This window comes from Macrotis lagotis, chromosome 3 (genome assembly GCF_037893015.1).
Source record: "Macrotis lagotis isolate mMagLag1 chromosome 3, bilby.v1.9.chrom.fasta, whole genome shotgun sequence".
NCBI lineage: Eukaryota > Metazoa > Chordata > Mammalia > Peramelemorphia > Peramelidae > Macrotis > Macrotis lagotis.
This window is the reverse complement of record NC_133660.1, coordinates 238,235,248-238,252,372: the sequence shown is the minus strand read 5'-3', so window position 1 is coordinate 238,252,372 and position 17,125 is coordinate 238,235,248. Positions and strand designations below refer to the sequence as shown.

Sequence of the window (17,125 nt, the reverse complement as noted above, 5' to 3'; positions counted from 1 at the left end):
GTAAGGTTCCAGTAGAGAGAATGAGGCTGGTGAGTTTGCACAGACCTCTTCATTAAAATCCAATTCACTTGAAAGTTATGGCATCATCTCCCTAGACTGGCAACAACAAATATTTGTTAAGCATACATTGTAAGTGAAACTTGGTCCTGGGTAAGGATGCAAAGATAGGCAAAGCAGAAACACAGATCCTGGTTTCAGAGAGATTGCAGTCTAGGAACTGTAGCATAATGAGGAAGCAAATGAATCTGGTATTTGTGGTGTTTGAAAGTCATCATCATGGAAGGCAAAGAACCTTGGATCTAGAAATCAGGAGAGATTATGAAGGTTAAAATTGAGAGGTCTTGACAACAGATTGGATGTGTGGGGTGAGAGAGAGTGACAACTGGAGGATATTCCTCCTTTTTTTTTTTTTTTTTTTGCCAGGCAATGGGGTTAAGTGGCTTGCCCAAGGCCACACAGCTAGGTAATTATTAAGTGTCTGAGACTGGATTTAAACTCAGGTACTCCTGACTCCAGGGCTGGTGCTCTATCCACTGTGCCACCTAGCTGCCCCCCTCATTTTCTTTTTTTGACAAAGGAAGTCCCAGTCCTTCCACTTTCTGTCCCTGAAAGAGTGTTGAGGACTGTGCTCTTAACCTTAAAGCTCACTATGTAAATGGGAGCTATTCTCAGAAGGAAAGTAGATGGTGGGGCTGGGGCGGGGGCAATAAACAATAAACAAAAGCTGTAGGAAGTTTGAAAGAGGAGAGATCACTTTTGTCTGGGGAGAATCAGGCAGGGCTTCTTGGAGAAGGTAGACTTGGAGTCAAGAAGTCCTCATTTCAGAACCTTTCCAAGATACTACCTGATTCTATGACCCTGAACAAGTCACATAACCTCCCCCAGGCTTCAGTTTCTCATTTCAGTATTTTCAAAATGGTGGTAAAAATGCTTTACAGGGTTGTCAAGAATCAAATGAGACAGTAAGTAAAAAAGTCCTTTGGAAGCCTTTACATGTATTGTAAATGTTAGCTTTTACCCTTGGGTCTTGAAGGAAAAGGAACATTTCCACAGGCAATGAGGAGGGAGCATCTTCCAGACATGGGAAGCTGCTTTTATAAGGTGGGCTGGGGGAGGCCAGGCAAGATACCATTGGAGAGGAGATAGACCCTGTCTTTTCTAGGGCCTCTTTAATTCAGTGGGGCAGACTGGGCTGCCCAGGGTTGAGCATTGGGAATCAGAAATGAGGGTGCTGCCTTGTCCCAGGGGAGCAGGGAAAGGGGGAGAGAGGCAATGGATGGAATCATCCAAGGTGCCTCTTCTACACAAGGTCAGCAGTGAGAGTCCCCCTTGTTGAGGACACAGTTGAGAATGTGTCTGCTCAGAATTGAATTTTGACCCGGAAATCCAGTTCATCGTGAGAGAGGGAGAGTGTTTCCCAAAGTCTCTGTTGCCAAAGGAGATTCAGTATTCAAGAGCAAAAGTCCCTCTCTGGTGAGAGCCATATTTCCCTTTGGGAAAGCCAGCTTAGTGGAGTGGGAAGAGCTTTGGGGACAGAATCAAGAGGCCTGGGCTCATGACCTGGGCTTGACACTTCGGAGGCCTCTGTAAAATGGGGATTATATTTTCACTTCATATTGTGAGGAAAAGTGCTTTGTGGTAGATGTTGTCCTGAAGAATAAGGTGCTTGGAATGATTCAGGCTCGTTTTCTTGTGAAATCTGGGAAGACTTGTATGAACAGATGCAAGGAAAGTAAGCCGGGAAGAACAATTTGCACATTTTTCAAAGATACTTTTCTTAAGAGTTGACATTTCTGGGGCTGCTCTAGCAGCGGTGGATAGGGCACTGGCCTTGGAATCAGGAGTACCTGAGTTCAAAGCCGGCCTCAGACACTTAATAATCACCTAGCTGTGTGGCCTTGTGCAAGCCACTTAACCCCATTGCCTTGAAAAAAAAAAGTTGACATTTCCAGGGCGTTTCTCTCTGCAGCAAAACAGAAGCAGTCCCTCTGCAGCATACTGTTTGTAGAACACAGAGAAGGAGGAGGCCAGGAAGGTCCTTTGGGGCGATCTGTGCTCACTCCCTCATTTTATAAGATGAGAAAACTGTACGTGGGGGGGGCCAAGGAGCCTCAACTTGCAGAAAGTTCTCTAGAGAATTAGGTGCAGAGTCAAGATCAGATTTGGGCCTCTAGAGCCCCCATTCTTTGGTCTTTCATTGTTCCATGTTGGTTGAGAAGATGAGATCTGGTATATAAACATCTGATCCTTTAGAAGATGAGACTGGCTTTGGTAGGAAAGAGGTGTTTCCTTTGTTTACATCAGGGACAGGGTCTTGGAGCTGTGATTTCACTGTTATAGGGAACTCCCAGAAGAGGAAACCCCTTATGCCTATAAAGATTATCACCTCTGTATAGAGTTGTAGAGATTACTGAGAGGTCAAGCAGGTCACACGGTGGGGCAGGAATTGAGCTGGGGTCTTTCTGGCTCCAAGGCCAACTCTACCATTGTGCCTCATTGTCTTTCCTTTTGTTTAATGGAGATTTCCCCTGTGACTTCTTTGGAGCTGGAGACAGCTTTGGACCATTCTGCCAAGTTAGAGATACTTGATACTTTTTCTGTGTGTGTGTGTGTGTGTGTGTGTGTGTGTGTGTGTGTGTATTTGGGGGGGTAGGGAGGGGTCTCTAAGGTTATGGTGACAACATTCACCAGGACAGCACACATTTAAATGGTGCTCGAAAGTTTGCAAAACTCCTTCTTCACCTAGATAAATACATTGGTAAATCTCATTTGAGATAGATGCTATTATTCCACATACCCCCTTCCCCTGTTTTTAAGGAGGAGGAAACCAAGGTGAAAGAAGGGACTTGGCCCCTTTTATGACCTGTCTCAGTTGGAAAATGTCTTGAGACAAGATTTGAATTGAGGTCTTCAAACTTCTAAGCTTAGCACTGGATCCACTGAATTTCTAGGTTACTCAAGGAGACCATGGACAGGAAGGCCATGATGCGTGTTGGTGGAGGGAGTCCTCATAGTGTTGAAGTGACATCTTTCAAAACATAAAGTCACGTGTATTTGGCCTATCGATCCATTCACACAGCATGACCACTGACTTTAGAGTTAGTTTTGTATTGGGATCCTAGTTCCAGTTTGTATGTGGAGACAACTACCCTGTGGACTTGTGTCTTTCTGCCTGTAGATAAATTATTTAAAGAAATGAAAAATGCTGATCTTCCCCACCCCCACCCAGGCTATGAAGGTGGTGTTGGTTGGGATGCCAACATTTCTCTGCCTCCGTTTGTCAGAAGTAATTGCTCATTATAACATCATGAGAGCCGTGGGCAAACCCAGCCCATTGCCAGGAGCTGACGTGTCTGCAGTTGAATTTGATTGGTTTAAGTGCCCTCAGTGCAAATGACCTTCAGTCACAATCTATTCACTGTGTTCATCTTTTAGCCACGGGGAGCCCATCATGGGGCAGGTGGCATGCTTGGGGTTTGTTGGTCTGGGTGCTCCAGCCTTGCCCTTGAGGATGGCATCACACTGAAGCTGTTAGCTCTGAGAGGGTGACTGCAGGCAGATGATCTAGCTCGGGCCTCAGAGGGACAGCCTGTTAGATCTTTCAAATAATAGTTTTGCTACTGTTGTTACCATGATTTTGATTTTTGGTTTTCTTTGGGGGGGGGAGATAAACCTCCAGCTCCAACTCAAAAGTCTTACAGATTGAATTCTCTGGCATTGACTGACCCAAACTGCTCAAAAGACATCATTTACTTAAGTCTTATTTGATGCTTCCTGTGACCTCTCACTGTATCCCAAGCTTCTCCCCATCTCATCCTCACTCCCACCAGCATCACAAGTGCTTCTAAGCTGAAGGAAATACCTTTCTTGGTTGTGAGAAATCTCAACCTGAGCTCCAGAGCCCAATAGTATCCTCAGGAGGAGGGAGTAAAGCGCAAACCTTTTTTTTCCAAAGCAGAGGAAATGTCCCTCTTTGGGGGATGTTGGACTGTCTTTTGGTTGTTTTGGTGAGGTGATAGTTGCTTTTGGAACCCCTCCTTCTTCTTCCCCTCCCCCTCCCCCTTCAGTTTTTGTCACCAACCTCTCAGAAGGTCAACATTGTAAACCTCTGGCAAGAGAGAAGTAAAGGCAGAGTCATCCTCAGTCTCAGCTCATTAAGCACAGGATAGTTTCTTTGGTAGCAGATAAACTTGTTAGTTGTGTCACCCCTCTCTGGGGTGTCCATTTATGGGCCCAGGACAAAGTTGGAAAGAGTGCTTGGATTTCTCATTGTCCTTGTCTCTTTCTACAGGTTTACAGAGCATTTCCTTGTGGAGGAACAGAGATATTGGTATTATCCCCTTTTACAGATGAGGAAACTGAGACTCGGAGCAGAATAGGCCTTGGCTTGGGGTCACACAGCTTCTAGAGGATTCTACCTCTAAGCTTGATTGTCATTTAGTGCAGGAGAGTGATCGAAGGTCTCTCTGGGACCTTCTTGTTTGTGTGGTTTAGCTCCCCACATGGATGGCTGGCATTCTTTACAATGCCAGCCGGGGTGTACATGCTTGCCAGGAGTTGGGGGGATTTTTCAGCCAGGGATTTTTACTAAATACGTGTTTGTGAACCAGTGCTGGGGTGTAGTATGACTGTGCATTTGGCTGTAAATGTCAGTTGAAGGATCTCTTCCTCCCCCATTCACTCTCCCACGCTTTTGAAATTCTCTTTGATTCATCTTCATCTTAGAGTCAAAAAAAGAAAATTCCTAAGATGACTCAGATTTTTGAGATAACTATTAATTGGCATGCCTTCTCAGTGAAGGGACAAGAAGAGAGAAGGAATTAGGTTTGACACAGATGGAGACTAGGTTCGGTTTCTATAAGGAGACAAATGAGGAATCTGGGCTAAAAGAATTCTCTCGGCTGGATCTGACCCATCTGGGCAAAATGAAAGATGACGTAGACTATGGCTCACACCCCAACCTAGCCTGTATCAGCCTTTGATGACTAGGAACAACTTTCATTCTTTCTCCCTCCTGTCCCATCAGTTTTATTTGGGAACATTATCAAATTTTCTATTCCTGGCTAATCTTCCATGGCTCTCTGATGTGAGCTATGTACATTGTTTAGGCTCTTGCTCGGCATTCAAGGCTTAGTATAGTCTTATACTACTGTGCCTTTCCAGATATATCTCTAATTATTTTTTTCCATCTACTCTACTCTGCCCCCTGAACATACCCTAGGCTAGCCTGCTGCCAAGCCTTTATTAGCCTTTTTTCCCCAGCTCTTCATGACTTTTCTTTCCCTGTTTTTTGTCTCTCATACTCCTGCCCATCCTTTAAAACTCAGTTCACTTGTAACCTCCTCTGTAATGCTTTCCCAGGACCTTGTGGGTCACAGAATTCTTTCCTTAGACTTCAAGGAGCCCATTGTCCAGATACTTGTGTGGTTCATCCTCCTTCAGACTGAGTCTGAACAGTGGCTCTACTCTGCACCTCTCCCTTTTCCTAGCTCAAGACTCTGTAGACCATAGGCCCTTCACAGTTGGTCCTTGAATTGAATCACTCACTAAAGCCTCTCCCCTGTTGACAGACCCCACCTGAGTCCTTGTGCCATACACTGTCTATGCAGGAGTATCTGCCCCTTCCCCCAAGGTACTCAGGATGTACCCTTAGGAGCAATACTGTTCCTTCTTGTCTCTGAGCCTTTGTTGCCTCATTTGTAAAATAAGGGTTCTTGTGAAGCTTAAATGAGCTAATCCATTGCAAACTTAAAAGTATTTTGTCAGCAATTTTGTCATTCCTATGATTGTTGTCTTTTTTTTGGGGGGGGATGACAAAATTCCAGTCATTCATGATTGATTATTTGGATTACAAGTTCTGAGTAATTTCTCTTCTCCCTAGTGTGTCTTGCTTTGACCTGGTAGGGACAGGATGCTGTTTGTCCTTCTTTCTCAAGGAGGACCATGACATCAGGAAGATGATGTCATGACTTGCAAATGAATTGAATTTAAATGAGGGGGTGCTGTGCAAGGTCAGCACCAGCCTCACTCTCTTCTCCAGAGCCTATTGGCTCCAGTGACCAGATATGGATCAGGACAACTGGAGATGGCCCTGGATAATTAGGAATAGGAATTGACAGTCATAAGAAAAGACAGAAAAGAAGGTAGAAAGAAGGTAGAAAGGCGGAAAGAAGGTAGGCTTTGGAAGCCAGGCCTAGGGGTTTTCTCTTCCTTCCTCATGGGATTATTCTGAGGAAAACACTCTGAAACATGATCATCTTGTTATTCTTCTGCCTTTCTTTCTCAGCCAGGTCCCGTCCCCCCCCACAACTGCCCCTGTTGATGATCTTCTGTAGCTCCAGCCCCCCTGGATTCTAGTTTTCACCTGCTTAAGTGCCAATGCCCTCATCCTTCATCATTGTATGCCAAGAGAGGTGGAGGTTTTTCCAAAAGGGCTTCATGAGGACCTAAGAGAAAACCAGGTTAAAAGAAAATGAGCATATAGTCCCTGGCCCAGAAGAGTTTGTAAGGCTCATCCAAGCTGGCCATTCACAATCTCCATGACTCCCTGGACTGTGTGGCTAGCTGCCATGGAGCTGTGGGAGAGCAAGACCCCTCTAGCCTGTGGCCCCTTCTCAGTCCCCAGCCCCAGTGTTTTTAGGTGCCTTTGGCCCCTCCACACGCCCCACTGCCATACCAGGTGCCAAAGCTTCCTCACCCAATGCTCAGAACCAGGATGCTGGGTCATATTTCCTACCTAAGTTTTCAGCCTCTGAGCTATTCACTCTCCCAATGGCAGACTTGGTGGAAGCACTCTTCTGACTGTGGCTGTGGTTTGTGAGAGACTTTGTCAGCGCTTGATCCTCAGAATCCTTTTCTGGTGAAAGCTGTCTGCACAGAAAGGATTTTTGCCAACTCCTCTCATGGTTCTCAGGTCTAGGAAGCAGTCTTGCTCAAGTTGTCTTGTGTACCTGAAATCACTGTATGCTCAGTGATGAATCACTTGATAAAACTTCACCTTGCTGTATTTGGCTTTTGCATAATCTTCATTTCTGAATTTAACACTTTCTTCTTACCTTCACCCCTCTTTTTACAAAGAATAAAAAAGAAAAAAGGGGAAACAAAACAAAACATCAATTCAGCAAAACCATCACATCAACCTCACCTGGTAGATTGGATGCTATTTCTTTTTTTTTCCCCACCATTTCTCTCACCCATAGCCTCTCACCTTTGCAAAGGAAGGGAGCGAAGTACATTTTGTCATCTCTTCCCAGGAGCAAACTTGGTCATTATAGACTCAAGGTCAGAGATTCAAAGCTAGAAGACAGTTAGAAGCCACCATTCTCACTCTACATAGAATATTTGGTTTCCTAAACCTGGCTTTTTCATTCATCTGGCCCAGGCTGAGGATCTGGGGAGCAGCAGGTGTTGCTGCTTTCTCTCAGTCATTTTTAAACGATTGCTCTTAGAATTGCCTTCTTGAGGGAAGCCAGAAAGTCTCAGGACAAGTTGGCCCTCTTGGGCCTATGATTTCCTCCCTGTGCTTGGGGCCATCAGGGGAGCATGGCCTGGGGCTGGGTGCTGGGGAATGCTGGAAGGACTTGGCCATCACAGCAGGTGGAGGGAAGGAGGGACGAGGACAGGTTTCTCAGCCCATTGTGGATGCCGGAACAAAGACATACTATTTGTGCTTGGTCCTGAGTGGCAACTAGGCTTGCCTTGTAGGAGCTGAGTCCTTTGTGATTCCAGTTGTGGGGAGAGCCTCCCTGTCTTGTCATTCCCCCCCCTCCCTTTGGGGAAGACGTTCCTGGGTATTTTGATGGCACTTTAGGAATTAGATGTTCCAAGGAGAAAATTCTGTTTGTAAATAGATTTCAATTTTGAGTTCCCAGTAACCCCAGATCTTTATGCTGCTGCCCAGGTTTATCTTCCTTTAGTAATCCAACTGACCATGTCACTTCCTGCTGAAAAACCGTTAGAAATTAGCTGGAAAATACTTCCCAAAATAGTAGCCACTCACCTCTGTGAAGCCTTCCCTGATTTCACCATTGGATGCTATTGCCCTCCTTGCATCTCTCTAAGCACTTTGGCTTCTAGTTGTCCTTGCCCATTCCTCATCTCCTGTTCAACTAGACTGTAAGTTCTTTGAGGGTGAGGACTGTATGTTGTTCATCTCACAGGCCCAGTACATCCACAGTTGGTTCATTGAATCTTGTGGATTCAAAATGAAAATCTGGACATGTTGGGGGGGGGGGCTGGAATTTCTGAACTCAATTACAAAAGTCAGAGTCAGTGTTTGTTTTTGATCTTAGGAAGGTGTTAGTGGAAGGACTCAGTGTGGTACCTTGGCTGGGGAGGTTCCTCTCTTTGATGGTGTGTTTGTGTTTTTGGTTCAGATTACCAGAGACTGATGACTGTGGCAGAGACGATCACGGCGCTCATGTTTCCCTTCCAGTGGCAGCATGTCTACGTTCCCATTCTCCCTGCCTCTCTCCTGCACTTCTTAGATGCTCCTGTGCCCTATCTTATGGGCTTGCATTCCAATGGTCTGGACGATCGGTCCAAACTGGAGTTGCCTCAGGAGGTAAGAGGAGAAAGATGGGGGTCACCTTGGTGGGAGGGGGAGAGCTGAACCCTGGGCCTGAGAGCAGCTGGCTACCATCTCTGAACATACAGTATTTTTTAGGTTTTTGAAAGGCAGTGGGGTTAAGTGGCTTGCCCAAGGCCACACAGCTAGGTAATTATTAAGTGTCTGAGGCTGGATTTGAACTTAGATCCTCCTGACTCCAGGGCCAGTGATCTATCCACTGCATCACCTAGCTGCCCTAACTGGCTACCATCTCACTGGACACCAGTGTCGTCCTTTGGGAACAACCAGGGTGGGCTTGCCTAATTTGAGAAGACAGCTTTCCCACCTGTCCTTCCCTCTCTGATTCTGTTGCTTTGTAGCAGGAGGCAGAATTAGAGGTTAGGTTGGACACTGTTTTATGTTCTTGGAATTACATGCTCTACTGCCTTTTAGGAATTTTGATTTGTAGTGGGGGGGGGAAGGTGGGGAGAGTAGACCCTTGTTCTGTTTATACTCCAAGATAGGCAACAGGTCATGGAAAGAGCTGCTGATGAGGAGAGACCTGGCACTTAATGGCTGTGTCATCATGGGCAGCAAGAGCATTGGTTCTTTTATCTGTAAAATGGAGAATTGATATTCATAGTTCCCACCTTTTAAGGGGGTTGTTGGGAGGATTAAATAAGATTCATAAAGTAATTTGTAAACCATAAATTGCTAAATAAATGTGATGGTGATGATGACAATGAGTGATGATGGTAATGGTGATGATGATGAAGAATGGTGGTGGTGGTGGTGGTATAGTGATAGAGGGTGACCCTTGGAGACAGGAGAACCTGGATTTGAATCTTGCTATAGAGTCAGTGATTGGACAAGTTGCTTCATCAGATTCCTTCATTGGAAAATGGAGCTGTGACCTTTGCCCTTCTAAGGTTGGTGGGAGAATCAGCTCCCATGAGATAAATTCTTTACAGTGCTCTGCAGACTTTGAGGCGCCATACCCAGGTTAGCTCCATTTGCTAGAACCGGGACAACTATGCAGAGGTCAGTTGTCACTTGGATTGCTGGCGGCCCCAGCTGGGGCTGCTCACTCCTGGCCTGCCCCCCCTGTGCTGACATGTAGGAAGTGGCAGTGCCAGGCCAAGTGACAGCCATGCAGGAGCTGGCGTGGGTTGGAGTGGGGCCTGCCTGCAGGGCAGCCCTTTCCCCTCCCCTCCAGGAACATTGGGAGTTTCCAGGTGCCACTCTGAAGTGAGGGAAGGAATAGCAAAAGAGGGGAAGTGCTTGGATCCTCAGCTGGCCCAGGCTGAGGATCTGGGGAGCCGCGGGTGTCATCAGCAGCCTTGATGAGCATCCCTGATAATTAGCCCACCCTGTGAGTCCTTAATTGCAGAGAAATGCATCTCTCTCTGTAGCTCTCCTTTCCTCCCCTTCAATTTAGACACCAACATGTCTGTCCATGCAGCTTTTTCTTTCTGTCCTCCCTTTTCTTATTTGTATCAGGAGGGGTCTTTGCTGGATGAGGTGGGGCAGAACAAGAAGAAGGGCACGAGGGAAGGATGGAGGGGAAGAGGGAGAATGAGTAGGGAAACAGGAGAGGGAGGAAGGGAGAGAGCAAGGGAAGAAATGAGGGAAAGACAGGGAGAAAGGAAGGGGGGAGGAGAGAGAGAGAGAGAGAGAGAGAGAGAGAGAGAGAGAGAGAGAGAGAGAGAGAGAGAGAGAGAGAGCACATTCATTCATAGACTTTTCCTTTGCTTTGAAGCAGGAAGTGGACCTGGCAAGGGCTAGAGAAAACTTGGTGGTTTGAAAGGACACCAGTAATGTAACATAAACTCTGCCAGGTCCCCTGATCAGTCTTATAAACCCTGCACTGAAAGAAAAAGGCCTTGGTAAGCCTGGAATGACAGAGCAGAAAGGGGCTTGGAGACCATCCAGCTCCATCCCCTCCTTTTAAGGATGAGAAGCTGTGACCTTGGAGGTGAAGTGACCACCAGCCTCCATGACTGTAGGACAGACAGCCACACTTGAACCCAGTCTTCTGACTCCAGAAAGATCTGCTGGGGTCAGGAGGTCACTGGACAGAAATCCAGGCTTTGGAGTCTGTTTTCAGCCTACGATGGGCACTGGCCCAGAGCTTGCTGACTCCTGGGGTCTCAGCTCCTGCAGATGCAGAGACAGTCTAGCATGGACCTGACGTAGAGGGACAATGGCCAGTCTCTGTGTCCCTGGCTGAGTGTCTGTAGGTGACCAAGGAGCTCTGTGGTGGGGGCCTGTGCTGTGTGTGCCCCCCACTCTTGCTTCTGTCTTTCCTTGTACTCTGTGCTCCTATGGGCCAACCTTTGCAGGTATCATCTTTGTCCTTGCCAACCTCTTTACCCTTGGCCAGGCTGGGGAGGGGGAGGGTATCTGTCCTAAGGGAAGGCTTTTGCCTCATCTCCCCAGATCCTTTTCCCTTCCTCCCCTACCCACATAGAACCATAGAATGTCTGAACCAGATGGGACCCATCAAGATCATCCAAAGGCAACCCAGAACAATGGCAACAAGAGACATAGGTTTGGCTCCACTTAATACCTGTATGACCTTGGGAAAGTCATGTATCTTCTGGGGCCTCCATTGCTTTGTCCCTGAAATGAAGAGGTTACACTAGGTAACTTCTTTTCCAGTTCTAAAGACTGTCGTCAAATCAATCCCTTATTTTACAAACAAGGAAACTGAGTCCCAAGGAGACTAGGGGATTTGTCTAGGGTGGCTCAGGTAGTGGGAATAAGATTGAGCAGTGAGAGCTTTTGAGATGGGTGGCATCAGGGCAGGGAATGGGCCAAGAGATAGCTCTGCCAGAGACCTGTGTCGTGAGCACAGCCCTTGAGAAAGATGGGGGATGGTACACCTGGCCCAAATCAGAATTTGTCAGTGGTTTCCCCTCTTGTGGGTTCTTCACCGGCCATGGGGTCCAGAGGCCTGGTCTGCCTTTGGGTGCTATGCATTGCTTTTTTGTTCTCTCGGGGGGGGGGGGGGCTGGGGTTATTTGAGTCTAGGAAGCAGGAAACCTGGTCACCTTAGGGGGAGGGCAGGAGGGGTCACGCCTCCTCCTCTGGGATCCATCCCCTCCTTTTTGAAGACAACCACTTGAATGTCTGTTGATTTGGGCCTGCCTTGCTTGCCAAGCCTCTGTCTGGCCCCTGATGAGCTGTGGTTTGGCAGCGGGTCAGTGTGCAGGGCCCAGGGCAGGCACTGGGGCCTTCTGCAGGAAGAGAGCCAGACTCTGCTAGATCTGAAGTCCGCATGGTCACTTCCATTGAAAATTTAGACCTCCCTTGAGTCTAGAGAGAATGAGGCCAAGTGCTATCAGAGGGGAAGCTGCCCCAGAGGGAGGAGAGGCCCATTTTTCCTCCAAGCCCCCCGTGAGACCCTTAAACTGAGGGGGGGTGTTGTGGGGGGGTGAGATTTTTTTCTCAAAGGGGTGCATTTAGTCATTTACACTGTTTTCTGGAGCGAGGGGTTGAGCCTCAAGCCGCCCCAGACCCTGACTGTTTCTGGAGAGGAGGTTGGGGGAGTGTTTGGTGAGTTCAGTACCCTGTCAAATAGTAGTCCTCTCTATCCCTTCTCTTTCTCTTTGCTTCTCTCTTCTCCTCTTCCTCTCCTGTTCCCCCGCAGTTTTTCATCTTTTCCTCCCTTCCGTACTAGGAAACTACAGAATCCCCTCTTCCCTTCTTTCCTCATCCTCGCACTCCCCCTCCTTTCTTCCACTCTGTCTCTGTTATTCCTCCCCCCACAAGTGACCTGTTAACACTCTAGACCCGTCTCTGCCCTTTCTCCTCCCTCATTCACCCTCAGTTCACTCCTCTTTTCTCCCTTTCCTCTCAGTAACATGGAGTATAGTGATGCTTTAATTCCTGGGTCTCTCTCCCATCTCCATCCTCCCTTCCCCCTTCCCCTCAGCAGCCACTGAATGGTGATCTTTGTCCTCTCAGTCCACATCTATTCTTGCCTCTTCCCCCGCTGCTCCCATTGCCTTTCCAGAATTGCCCCCTTCCTCGCAGAGTTGCTGGCCCGCGGTCCTGCTTGGATAGATCAGGTCTCTGTAACTGGCTTCCCCTTCCATCTGACTGTGTCCAAGGGCATCAGCAGCGTGTGTATCCAGGGTTTGTAGTTTATGAAATTCTTTCAAGTTGTCCTTCTATATTTGGTTCGGAGTGGCAGGGGAGAAGCCCGCCCGCCATTATTGAGTGAATACACTCTATTTTTAGCTGCCTGTTTGTTTCCTCTTGGAGAAATGGGCTCTTTGAGCCTTCTGTGATTTCCTCCTCCTCCTCCTCCTCCCCACAAGCCCAAAGTAGAAAGCTGGTGGCTTCATGTCCTTCCGGGTGGGTCATTTTTGGGAGGCTTCGATTGTTCCTGTGTCTATCTGAGGAAACCCAAGGTGGACCGCTCAGCTCCAGCACTTAGATCTGTACACTTGTAGCTTTTTTGAATGCCGGTGTGGCATTGTTGGTAACTAAGCAGTATTTAAGGGACAGTGGGTTAGAATTATATCCTCAAGGTGTTGGATACTTTTAAAGGTCCTGTGGCCAAGAAAGGTTCCAGCAGCACCTGCCATTGGCAAAGCTTTGTGCTGAGAGAAAATATTTCTGGCGCCTGACCATCCTTGTGGCTCTCTGGCTCGCTGGCTCTTGAGGGGCTCCTGACTGTGACACTTTTTATCTCTTTTGATCCTAATTTCAAGATCTACAATTTCTATGGCTTGGGAGTTGGTGTGTAGGAATACTGGCTGTTTTCTATCAGTACCCACAAACCAAGCCAAAAGACCCCCCCTCCCATCTGCTCCATCAGTCACTGTTGGTGTGGAATAGTGGATGGATCTGCCTGGATAGGTTAGCTCCCAGAATTCTCTTAGGACCTTCCCCAAATCTGCCAAGTCCACACGTGGGAATTTCTGGGTAAGAAGTCAAAAGCCCCCTGCTCTTTTAGTGAGCAACCTGAATCTTTTACTCTACAAGCCCCTTCTCATTGCCAGCTCCTACAAAGATTTTCTCAGAGACACGAGATGAGTGTGTTCTGCAGGTGGAGTCTGGGCCAGTAGCTATCCTACCTAGTGAGTACGTCCTGCCTTTTAAAGTCCCTTGGGCGGGTGAGTCTTCTCTTGGCTCTCATTGGCTCTGCAGGAATAAGGGAGTGTTTATACCAACAGTTGGTTTTATTTTGCCACAAGTTTGTTATGAACTAGCAAGGCAAGACTTTGTTGTTCAGATCCTCAGTTGTTTTGGGCCTGAAGCCAACCTGACCACCATCTTCCCCAGAGCATGAGATGGTCCCCTACATTTCTGTGGTGCTCCACTTTGGCTGATTTGGGAAAAAAAAGAGGCCAGATGGAATTCACCCAGTTGTGTCTGTGACCATAAGCCCTGGCTGCCAGGCCCTCAGAGAATTGAGTGATTGGTGGCCCTGGGGCTGCAGATGGGGTGGTTTTCATAGCTGAATACTTGACCTTGTACCTGCTCCCGAACCAGACTCCTCAGCTGGCCCCTTCCTGGCCTCTGTCACCCTTCTCTTTTGTCCCCACAGCAGTTCCAAGACCACCCTAGTAGAATCTGAGAGCATCCTTCCCTGACTTTGTCAGTGAAGGGTGAACGCTTGTTCCTTAATCCATCAGGGGTGACCTTGGAGTCAGGGGGGAATTGGCTGTGGGACTGTGGTCAGGTCTCTTAATGGCTGTCTTCTTCAGTTTGCTCAAAAAGAAAATGAGGAGAGCAGATAAAACGGCCACAAAGTCTTCTGGCTCTAAATCTGTGATCTCGGGTATTTGCTTAATACCAGCAGCAGAGGCTGAAAGGGAAAAATAGGCAATCACCTTTGAGCCCAAGGAGCTCCCATTCTTGGAGTAGCCAGTTTGGGGCGGGGGTTGTGTGGAGAAGAAGGCATGGGTTTGGAGGCAGGAGACGTGAGTCCAAATTTTGGCTGCCAGAAATGATAGTCATTATCCTCATCTTCACCACCACCACCACCACCACCACCACCACCACCACCATCATCATCATCACCATCACCACCACAACAATAATAACAATAGCTAGTTATTAAAATTTGCAAACTATTTTGTGTACCATACCTAGTCACACGACTAGGGCAAATTTTCTCCTCAGTCTGAGTCTCGTTTCCTCCTCTCTGAAATGGGGAGCATTATCATTTACACAATGCATTCCAGAGTTGTAACAAGGTAAGTTTTATCTTGTGAACTTTAAAGCACCACAGATGTATATATTAGTAGAGTTATTTTTATTCATTTCTTGAGCCCTCTTCCCTGTGAATGCTACTTCTCTCCTCTCTATCTCCCCTCCTTTCTTTTTCTCTCTTTCTTCTCTTTCTTTTTTCTTCCTCTTTATTTCCTTTTCTTCACTATCACCCCCTTGTCGCCCATTACAGGCCAATCTCTGCTTTGTGGATATTGACAACCATTTCATTGAGCTGCCTGAGGACCTGCCTCAGTTTCCCAACAAGCTAGAGTTTGTTCAGGAGATCTCTGAGATTCTCATGGCCTTTGGAATTCCCCCGGAAGGGAACTTGCACTGCAGTGAGAGTGCTTCCAAACTGAAGAGCCTTAGGGCCTGTGACATCGCCTCCGACAAACGGAATGGGAACATCGCCAGCTCCCCTCTACACACTTATGAACTCCTCAAGGAGAATGAGACCATTGCCAGGTTGCAAGCCCTGGTCCAAAGGACTGGTGTGAGCTTGGAAAAGGTGAGCCTAGTACCAGGGTTGTGGCTCCCGGAGGTAGCTGGGTGGGGGTGCGTTGCCAAAAACCTGGCTTATTCTTTTGGTGCTGCCATTTTAAAATCTTTTTAATCATCCAAAATCTCTTGTGTCTCCCTCTTTCCCCTCACTGGAAAAAATTAATCTTTGTAATAAATATTCATTTTCTGGGACAGCTTGAGTTCAAATGTGACCTCAGACATTTAATACTTAGCTGTGTTTCCTTGGGCAAGTTACTTAGCCTCATTGCCTTGCAAAAACCAAAAAAAAAAAAAAAAAAATTCATTGTCAAGCAAAGCAAGATCTTGCATTGGCCTGATCTCCTTTTGCCCCTTAAGTCCCTCCCCTTGCTTGCTGGAAGTGGGTAGCATGCTTCATCATCTGGCTTCTGGACTTGTAGTTGATCATTTCATTAATCAGAGTTTTCAAGAGAGGTGTTTGTCTTTAAAATGTTGATTATATAAAATTTCCTTGGTTCTGTTCTTTGCCTCCTTCATCAATTCTTCCAGGTCTTCCAAGTTACTTTGAAATGGTTCCTCTCCTCATTTCTGTCAGCACAGTGGTGTTTCATGACATCCACACATCCATCACTTTTTCTGACATATTTCAGTGGATTTTCCCACTTTGGATGCTTGACAAGAGCCAGTGGAAAGAGCTGCCAATCTGGCCTCCTGGTAGGGATGTGGTGGACTGTGGTTGTGGAAGGAGGCATAACTTTTCAGTATAACCAGTCCCTTGGATTTTACTTGACTAAACTTGTACAAAGGAGGGTTGGGGGTAGAGCCGAAGGGAGGAATCATTAGGAAGTGATAGTGAGGAATTAAAAAAAAAAAGAATCGTTAAACATTTTTTCAAAGGTGACCAGCAGCCAGAATGGCTGAAGCACCCATGAAACTTAGGGCTGCTTAGGGATTGGTAGGTGCTCTGGGCAGCGGTGCTGGCTTTGGGAATCAGCTGTGAGTTTCTGCATCTCTGGCTAGGGCTGATACTGGCAGATTCCTGAGTGGGCCTCAAGGACTTCTTCTTGGATCCAGATGAAGGGGTGGATTTTGGCTCCTTTTGGCCTGAGACCAAAATCAGTTCTTACCCATTGACCTTAAATTTTTTTTTTTTGTGGCATAATTGTTTACTTATGCCTTCTGAGTTTTTTATTTTTTTACTTAACAAAATTTATTTTGTATTTTTCTTTTTTTTAATTTTTCTTTATTTATTTAAGGCAATGGGGTTAAGTGACTTGCCCAAGGCCACAAAGCTAGGTAATTATTAAGTGTCTGAGGCTGGATTTGAACTCAGATCCTCCTGACTCCAGGGCCAGTGCTCTATCCAGTGCGCCACCTAGCTGCTCCAGACAAAAAGTCTTTTGGAATTAAAGTGCCATTGGGAAGTTGTCTTGTTTTTGTCTTTAATGGCAACTGGCAGGAGTCAAATTGGCCAAGTTCTTTCCCTTTGGAACCTCAGTTTACCTACCCTTAAAAAGAGGGCATTTGATAAGATGGGTTCTCTAAGATCCTTTCCAACTTGGGACAGATGATGTCACTGCTCTGGGGTTCTGAATTTGTCCTCTGGCCCTGCCCACATCATGTGCTTCCTTTTTTTTTTTTTTAATGTGTTTTAAAAACTGTTTTCAATTGCATCATTTTCCAATCCACATTCCTCTTTCCCCATTGGAATCCTCATGACAAGGAAGTACAAGTAGCAGACCAAAGCCAGCACATTCATTATGTCTAACAGTGTAGTCTCATTTTGTTCCTGTGGCTTACCCCCTCCCTCCCTCCTATTCCTCATCATTAACTCTCTGGAGTCAAGACTGGCCAATTCACTGAATCCTT

General features: G+C 46.8%; 1 protein-coding gene across 1 annotated transcript in view; it reads left to right on the top strand.

Annotated features, from left to right (window-relative positions):
• DENND5A (DENN domain containing 5A) overlaps window positions 1-17,125 on the top strand; it is an 84,536-nt gene that overhangs the window by 39,051 nt on the left and 28,360 nt on the right. Inside the window, 2 exon segments of the mRNA XM_074230274.1 lie at window positions 8,376-8,563; window positions 14,967-15,284. Coding sequence (XP_074086375.1) covers window positions 8,376-8,563; window positions 14,967-15,284 — 506 coding nt within the window.